At 45.3% G+C, this 9,351-nt stretch overlaps 1 protein-coding gene across 1 annotated transcript; it reads left to right on the top strand.

Annotated features, from left to right (window-relative positions):
- Positions 1 to 2,023: 2,023 nt before the first annotated feature.
- Positions 2,024 to 8,660, top strand: MED10 (mediator complex subunit 10). Its single transcript, XM_045393525.2, has 4 exons — positions 2,024 to 2,238; positions 3,363 to 3,446; positions 6,168 to 6,270; positions 7,985 to 8,660. Exons 1-4 carry the CDS (start codon positions 2,117 to 2,119, stop codon positions 8,081 to 8,083), a joined length of 408 nt encoding a protein of 135 aa, XP_045249460.1. The 5' UTR covers positions 2,024 to 2,116; the 3' UTR covers positions 8,084 to 8,660.
- The last annotated feature ends 691 nt before the right edge of the window (positions 8,661 to 9,351 follow it).

Genomic DNA, 9,351 nt, shown 5'->3' with positions numbered 1-9,351 from the left:
AACCAAGCTGTGCCCTGACCACCTTGGGCCCATGTCATCGAGACCTCCTGAGGCTGTGTCACGAGTATGCGTCCTCAACTTTGGCAAAGTAAACTTTCTAAATTAACTGAGATATTTGGGGTTCACAGTATATACTCAGAAGTAGGACCGCTGGATCATATGGTAATTCTGTTTTTAGAGTTTTGGGAAACTTCCATACTATTTTCCATAAGGGCTGCACTAATTTACATTCCCATCAACAGTGTACAAGGGTTCCCTTTCCTCCACATTTTCACCAACACCCATTATCTTTGGCCTTTTTGATTATAGCCCTTCTAACAGTGTAAGGTGACATCTCATTATGCTTTTAATTTGTACTTCCCTGATGATATGTGATGCTGAGCATTTTCGCTGGTCATTTTTATGTCTTCTTTTGAGAAGTATCTGTTCAGGTCCTTTGCCCATTTTTAAATTCCTTTTTTTTTTTTTTTTTTGCTATTGAGTTGTGTGCCTTTAATTTTTGCACTTGATTTTCTGCATTTTATTTTCCATGCTTGTTCTTTGTTTCTTTATTCCCTTTTCTTGCCTTCTATTGAGTTGATTGTGTTTTCTTTATTCCCTTCCCCCTCTCTACTAGTTTGGGAATTATATATACTAGCAAAGAGATACCCTTAAGTTTTTAAAATAAATACTTACCAAAGTCTAAGTTCCATCAATTATCTATCTCTTTCTTACTTATGAAATTGAGAAAGGCTATTCACTCCATGTCGTTACCTCTCCCTAATAACTTCAAAAATTTTTTTTGTCCAGTATTTTATTTCCACCTTTTCTTTTTTTTTTTTTTTTGAGTCTTGCTCTGTTGCCAAGGCTGGAGTGCGGTGGTATGATCTTGGCTTACTGCAACCTCTGCCTCCTGAGTTCAAGCAATTCTCCTGTCTCAGCCTCCCGAGTAGCTGGGACTACAGGTGCACGCCACCACGTCCGACTAATTTTTGTATTTTTAGTAGAGACAGGGTTTCTCCATATTGGTCAGGCTGGTCTCGAACTTCTCACCTCAGGTGATCCATCTGCCTTGGCCTTCCAAAGTTCCGGGATTACAGGCGTGAGCCACTGTGCCCAGCCTTCACCTCGTTTTATAATTCCCTAAAGTTAATTGTTGTTAAATCAGGAGAGAAGTATTTTATGTAACATTTCTGCGTATCAGCCCAGCCTGTCATACCAACTGGAGTGCCCTGATTCCTTAAGTTTGGCAAGTCACTTACCTTCTCTGGGTTTCCATTTCTGGTCACAGCTGACAGAGGCTCTGGAGATTCATCTAGAAAAGGAGCTCCCTCACTTTGCCTGTTTCTAGGCACTGAAAAGTACAGGCCACAAATACATTCAGTAAAAGAAATCACTTGAGGAACTCAAACAGGCTGGAGGAGATATCAGCTATCACAGGAGATCGGGCAGGAAAGTTTCGTTTCTTAAACATCAGAGTGAAATGATCTAAATTGAATTTCAATGAGATGAACAGCAGTTTACTAAAAGCTTTGTGAAGCAGAGGAGGTTATTTTCAGAGACAGGGCAACCCCATAGGGTGCTGTTTGGTCAGAATTGGCCCGAGGAGGTGTGACCCTGACCTAAGAAGGCAGCAGGTGTCCGGGAAGCATGGTTAGCAGCAAGATCTAGGGGAAGTGGCCGCCGATTACATAGAGGAAAGGAGGCAGGCCGGCGCTGATCCCAAGGGTTCTGGTAGAGGGGCAGGGAGACTACCGTTATTGGTCCTTCATGCAAACTTTAGGATTTTCATCCGTGTGTGTTGCTTGAAGATGCTGCATTGCACGAAGTCTTCAACTTCTCCCATGACCGAGACAGGTCTGATGTGAGTGCAAGCAGTTAGCACTCGCCCCGCTGCGCGCCGAAACCTCCTCCGGAATCCATACAGCATCCCCGAAAGCCCGCCCCGCCCCGCACTTAGGCCCCGCCCCCAACACGCCCGTCCCGCTAACCAGGCTCCGCCCCCAAGAGCTCGCCCGCGCGCCCCCCAGAGGAAACGGAAGTCGTATCTGTCCGGACGGAAGCAGGAAGTGGGAGCGTAGGGCCCGCCTGCGGCGCAGCTGGCTGAGGGTCTGTGGGCGGGGGTCGCGCGGAGGCGATGGCGGAGAAGTTTGACCACCTAGAGGAGCACCTGGAGAAGTTCGTGGAGAACATTAGGCAGCTCGGCATCATCGTCAGTGACTTCCAGCCTAGCAGCCAGGCCGGGCTCAACCAGAAGCTGTGAGTGGCGGCCCGAGGTTGCCGGCGTCTCCCCAGGGCCTGGCCCGGCAGCGTGTGCTCGGGAAGCGGGGATCTAGGGAGCCAGAGCCGAGCCTGACTGCTGCTCCTGCCCCGCCAACCCTCTGGTCTGGTCTCAGAGCCCGGGGCGCCTTTCCTGGCTGTGATCAGAGGGCGGGGCCCGCGCTGTCGCCTGTTGCCAACCGCCCCCTTCCCAGTTTGCGTTAGAGGAACCTCTTTGAGGCCCCTTTGGAGACGTAATCATGGCCAGATGATATGTTTTCCGTTTCCCTATCAAGTGAATCATGCTTTCTTTTTTAGCGTCTCCCCTCTCATGTGTAACCCCCTCCCAGCCTTTTCCTCCTGGAGCTCTTCTGGGAATTCAGTCCCTGTCCCCAGAAGGGAGGCAGGCTCCCCAGTGAGTGCGCGCCCTAAACTAGGCCTCAGAAGGTGAGGCTCGGAAGCCACCTGCTGCATAGGCCTGACAGTGGAGGAACTGGGGGGGGAAGTGGTGCTGAGAAAAGCTGCAGACGTTTATTATTATTATTTCTTGGCACCAGCCTTGTGCTGCTCATGGTGCTAGGCCCTGGGATGGAGAACATGCAAATGCAAGTACAGCACTTTGGAGAAGGGCTTTCTGTGGGGCGCGGACACAGAAAATGTTGCAGCCGAGGTTCCATACCCAGTGCTGTGGGAATAGCCAGGCCATTCTGCCTGTGTAGGAAGTCTCCAGAGAGGAGAGGAAGCTAAACCAGACAGGATGGCTTTGTTTCCCTCAGACTTTTGAGTATAGTCCGCTGCCCCATGTGTTCGCTGAAACCGCACACACAGTCATATGCAGGTAGTTGTTTTGGAGAGAAGGTTCATATTTTTCACCAGGTTCCGTCTCCATCCCCCTTACTGGAAATTTCTAGTTGAGAAGGAAAGTCACAAATATGTAAGGGTATTTTGTAACTGTAACCGTGTCCTAGGAGTCCTGTAGCTAACCAGAGGTGAGAGCCGTGTGTAACCCGCACAGGTGTGAGTAGAACTTGTGTGGAGCCGCAGTTGGCCGGGTAGCTCTGTGGGTGGTGCTTATGCTGCCAAGTGAAATTAACCAGACGCCTGTGTTTTTGCCTTTCCCCCAGGAATTTTATCGTTACTGGCTTACAGGATATTGATAAGTGCAGACAGCAGCTTCATGATATTACTGTACCGTTAGAAGTTTTTGAGTAAGTAACATTCTTGGTATTAGTCTTGGGTATAAATCTTGTTCAATTGTGGTGTGGTATCGTGACTTCTTCATCACTGACATTTGAGTGCCTGCTGTGTGGTAGGCACAGCCTGGGTGCTGGGGGTGTGCCAGTGGAAAAAAAATCAACAAAAATACCTGCCCTCATGGAAACGTTCTAATGGGATTACAAAACGAAAAAAAGTATCTCCTTAATATTGTATTGTTGAAAAAAAGTTACATGTAAAAAAAGCTTATTAAATATGTGAAAAACATCATAGGTTCTCAAAGTCCTGCTTCGGCTGAAGAACAGCCACAAAACTTCCTTTTTTCCTTAAGAGGTGAAAATTCTTATGAGGGCTATATTGTACGTTTTTTAAAAATGTCAGCCAGAGGCAACCTGAAAAGCAGTCTGGTCTGATGTTCCCAAACTGCCCGTGGAGTGCTGGTTCTGAGAAATGAAAATATCTGTTCTGTTGAAGGAGGAAAGAAAGGTTTTTTATTCTAAGCCTGTTTGGGGAGGCTGCTCACTGTTTTCTGTGGGAGAGTTGTGTGCATCTATCTTATCTTAGTAATAGTACTGAAAACACATACAGGAGTAAGCTTTTAGGTTTTTGAAATCCAGGTTTTATCACATTGATTTGGCCACGTCTCTGATTTCACACGTGAAGGAGCTAATAAGTAACTGCAATAGGTTGTTTACCTAGTAAGTGTCAGAGTTAAGACAAAACCCCCGGACTCATACTTTCTTGACCAGTGCAGAGCAGCCTCTCCTTGATGGTGCTGGCTTGGAACAGCAAGAACATTCTAGTATTTCTTGCAGCAAAACTGCAAATGTAAATCACTAGATTTCCTTGAGCTGTAAAGGGAAAGAGTTATGGTTGTTTTCCATCCCTAAAGGTCAGATACAAGTTCTAGCTATAGTGCCTCCAAAGACAGGGCACAGAGGTAGTTTTCTTGGTCTCCGATCTTCTGTTCACCTGCTGATGACTTGGCCACGTGTTCCTTACCTGTGCTCAGTGGGCACCACTGAGGTCTCTGACTTTAGGTGGGATGAAGGTCTTGCACCTGAGACAGCTCCAGACTCTTGGCTTTGGCTTTCGGAGTCCAGGAATACAGAGCGTCCTCTTTTGTGCGCTTCTGATTATGAGTGCAGGGGATGCATATAGTGACAAGTGGCAAGTAACTACTGTGTCTTCTGAAGCAGAACAAATGGAGACTGATGTGAACAGATTGCTTAAGGGCAGAGGGAAGTGCTAGGCACGGGTATGGATGAGATTGACCTGGGGTATCAGGAAGAGTATGCCAGTGAGCCCTAATACAGAGTAGATGCTAGGAGTTTATCTGCAAATCGATGGTCGATGTCTACCCAATGTGGAAGGAATTTCCAGGTCCCGGTGGCCTTTGCAGCATGTACGTTTTCATATACACCAACTGTGTCTTTAGCTAAGATGAAAGGAGCTTGGCCCTTATCTCCAGGACTGTGTGTATGGGCAGGAGTGGGTTCACCCTTGGGTCTCCAAAGAACCAAGTCTGAGCCGGATGTCCATGCTGTTGAAGAAACGATCGTCAGCTGACATGGTTAACCTTATTCTGTGAGCCTGTCAGGTTTTTCTTGAGAAATGGATAGGTTTTGTTTAGAATTAACCGTAATTTTGCCACATTACATTATTTCAAAAATCCTGAAATGAAATAGAATTTCTAGAACTTGTGATGTTTTTATCTTTTGCTATCTATCAAGGCTACTTTTTATACCATTAGTAATAACCTAATGATATCTTTGTTCTGAAGTGATTATGTATTTTTGGCCTCAATTATAAAAAATGAAAGTAGGGTTAGTTTTCAGTTTTTGTTTTTTGTTTTTTAAATAATGAATGATTCAATTTAGTTGAATGATAAGGATTTCTTTAGGGTACAGAAGTAGGCAGGTGGCCTGCTCTTGGTAAAATATAGATATTGATCTAGGCAGTATGTTTAATTAAATCTTCAGGATACTGAAGATAATATCTGGGGGAAGTGTCAAAAATTCTGAGTAACAGTTTTATACTGTTTAGAAATAATTGGCCAGAATGTCTCTGTTATATTCAAGTTACTTAGGTGTATTTAGTAAAGTGGTATATCAAGCCTCCTCTTCTTTTGAAAGCAGTGGAATGGTTTGTAAAACGATCTTGGGGCCGTCAGGGCTGGGGCTCTCGTGCTTGTAGTTCTCCTTTCCTTTCCCCTGAAGCTCCTCCACAGAGGAGGAGGGGCTTTGCCAAGCAGCAGGGCTGACCTAGAGTGGAGGCTGCGTCGTAGCAGGGTCCTCCTGTGTCACCCCGGCCCGAACCCCTGGATCTCATTTAGTTTTTTCTTTTGCCAAGAGTTGCCTTACCATACAAGCTGCTCTAAGGATCAAAAAGGTAATAAATAACATGAATGGATTTTGAAAAGTGCAAATGCTAAACAAATGTAAAGCGGTATGGCTTGTGAAGCGTGCTTGGGTTTATAAGTGATCATTACTTGATTTTATGAGCTGTTCATATTTTCAGAAGTAATGAAATCAGATTATCTGTACTTGTGTAAATGAGGAAATCTTAATTCCCCGGGTTCCTACACTCAGTTTTGACTAAACAAGGCCATGTGCACTTATATATACCTGACCTTTTTTCCCCATATCTTTCAGAAAGCTGTGAGAATAGGTGTCAGTCATGGGAATGCTAATTGAAATGTATCATGTTTCCAGATATATAGATCAAGGTCGAAACCCCCAGCTCTACACCAAAGAGTGCCTGGAGAGGGCTCTAGCTAAAAATGAGCAAGTTAAAGGCAAGATCGACACCATGAAGGTAAGACTCTAAGGAGTGTCAGAAATACACTGGGAAGAGATGCCTTCTCCGTGAAATGTGGTTAAGAGACTCATTTTTTTCCATACTTGCTAGAATATTGACTTTCATAACTTTATACATTGAGATTTCTGAATTGTGTAATGGGCAGTAAGTAAAATTAGATATCAGCTCTGTAATAGCATAAAAAGCATACGCTAATCTTACTCTTAAGAAAATCCAGGGTAATTTTTGTGATTGGTAGTTCTCACTGGCTGTGATCATTTTCATTTTTTTAAGACGCACTTTTATTGCATTGATACTTTCTATTTCTGTAGTAATTCCTACTGTTGAAGGCTTTCTCTGTAGTCATGGTTCTTTGGTTTAGAGGATTCTTGAATATTGATTTTTCTCTTTGTCCAGCTTCTGACCTCCAAACTTCTTTTTACCATATCCACTGTCATGAAATTCTCCAGATCACTTAGTTTTTCTTTGCCTTGATGAGATGTAGAGAACTCTCTGTACTTGAACATTAATATATAATTTTTTCTTAAATTGACTCGAATGTAGTTCAAATTGGTGTTTTGTTTATTTGGACTTAGTGGCCACTCATTTCTGTTGGCGCCATGCGACTGTTGCCATGTGTGGCAGGGACCCCTGCCTGCCTCTCCTCCCGGCTCACACCACGTGCCCCTTCCTCCTCCCGGCCATCCACACTGGCCTAGTTTTTGGTTCTGGAATACATCCAACCCTTTCATTTGTGTTCTTTTCTCCTGCCATTTTCTCCGCCTGGAGCTCTTCCACGTTCTCTTTGCACAGGCGACTCTATCCTTCCAGTCTCAGATGATTTCAACTCCTCAAAGAGGCCTTTGGGACCAGCCTTTTCTAAAGCTTCTTTCCTTGAGAATGCTGGTCAAGATTTACCTTTTAATTTTGCTTTTTCTGTTTGTTCTGTCTCCTCTGTCAACTGCTTGAATTCCAGGATCACAGAGGACATGAGTGTTCTGTTCCCACTGATGCCAGACTAGGCCACATGTGCTCAGCCATGGCTAATGTGCGCAGGCAGGGATGGTCACACAGTGGCCTCTTGGCGCTCTGGCCGAGTGGAGGAGCAAGGGGAGGAGCTGTCAGAAGGAGACCTGCCTAGTCACAGGCAGGTCACAGGCCTTCCAGAAACCCATACAGGTGATCCCCTCCTGGTGGTAAACAGCACACATCAGAAGTGGTGTTTTGTCATAGTTGTTCTTACGGTGCCCACAGCCTCATCTCTGTTTTGTCCATTTGGGATTGAGGAGTTGTTGAGTCCAGTGTCACCTTCAGAGCCTAGTGCACTCCTTATCAGTAGCAAGGGCCAATGGTTTTGATTGTTCTGTTTTCGCTTGGCAAAGCTGAGTGAGAATTATATTTGCCAGCAGAAGCGTCTCTCTCCATGTGAACACAGCCACTGGGCCACAAGGGATGTGGCTTACAGTTCCAGCAGGCTCTGTCACACCGGTGCCTTTGGGCAGTACAGAATCATGCTGCTGGTGGTGATGTCTGGGGCTGTACAGTGTCGCTTCCTTTTGCGTATGTTGCCATTGGTGTCATTTCCTCTTTGAGATCAGTGGAAGTCTCAGGTCAGTCCCGTGGCCCCGTATTGCTTAGTGGCCCATGTGTTTAAACTTCCAAAAGGCATATTTTAGATAGTTATTGGAGTGTTGATGTGAAGAGCTCCTTTGATAATGTGTTTTCTTTGTAGAAATTTAAAAGCCTGTTGATTCAAGAACTTTCTAAAGTATTTCCGGAAGACATGGCTAAGTATCGAAGCATCCGGGGGGAGGATCACCTGCCTTCTTAACCAGCTCACCCTCCCTGTGTGAAGATCCCCCATGACTGCAATGCGGCGTGAGGCTGGGACTGCGAGCACTGACGCCACCTTCCTGCTGATGTGGGACTGGGCCCTGGACACACCCCTCAGCCCCTCTGTCCTCCTTGTTTGGCCTCATGGGACGGAGGGGCTGGAGGAGAGGCGGAGCTGTGCCCCAGCTGTTCCAGCAGCTTGTCCGGTGTCAGCTGGCTCTCAGAGTGCTGACCCCTCGTCACTGTGGGGATTATTCTCTCTGCGGGCAGATGAGGTGCAGGAAAATAGGCTTGGGAATGTTAAATATGATGGGTAAATTAAAAGTTTTACAACATTCTACCTAATATTTTTCTTTTAATGTGCTCTTTCTGTTCTATTTTATTATGGTGTCAGAAAGCTAAAACGACTAGCAAAAATTTTTTTAGAAAAAGAAAAATTGGTTTAATGTGGGAAAGTACTTAAATTGGTATTATATTTTACATTTTCAAGTATAGTGCATAAATAATATTTTGAATGTAACTGTTTTCGTGGATTTCAATTAGACATGCATATAATAAACTAAGTATGTGGCTTATTCCATGTAATTATTTTTGTAATATTTTTATAATATAGTACAATGTGTCTTGTAAACAGTTAATTATTACTTTCCCAGAGGGTTGGTAATATTCATAAGAAAATTTGTTCTCCGGGCATTTAGGAAGGAAAAGCTAAAGCAAAACGCTGAATTCCAGTTTTTTCTACAACCCGTTTCCTAGGGGCCATAGAACACCAATTTATTGACACTCTCAAAAGGCGCCCTGCAGGGCTGTGTTTCAGCTTCAAAGTGTGCTTACAGATCCCGAGGGGATTCTGTGAACCTGCAGGTGGGGATTCACAGGTCCGGTGGGCCTTGCAAACTGCATTTCTCATGAACTGTAGGTGGCGCTGTTTCTGTGGTCTGTAGGCCACCCTTGGAGTTGAGGCCCTAGTGAGGCCTGTGCCGAGGTTGACCTGTAGACGCCTGTGTCCGAATGGTCTGGGCAGGCTTGTTTGTAAGGTAGGGCCCTAGTTCAGACCTATTTAGCCGCAGGCTTTAGGATGGGCCCTAGGAATCTGCATTAATTTGCCTCCTACGAATGATCCTGAACCAGCTTTGATCCTAGCCAGGGCTGCCAGAATAAAATACCACATTCTGGGTGGTTTTAACAACAAACATGTATTTTCCCACAGTTCTGGAGGCTGGAAGTGCAAGCTCACGGTGCCTGCAGAGTGAGTTTCCCCGAGGC

Source organism: Macaca fascicularis, chromosome 6 (assembly GCF_037993035.2).
Source record: "Macaca fascicularis isolate 582-1 chromosome 6, T2T-MFA8v1.1".
In the NCBI taxonomy this organism is placed as follows: domain Eukaryota; kingdom Metazoa; phylum Chordata; class Mammalia; order Primates; family Cercopithecidae; genus Macaca; species Macaca fascicularis.
Note: the sequence above shows the minus strand (reverse complement) of the source record. Positions and strands in the feature narration are given on the sequence as shown.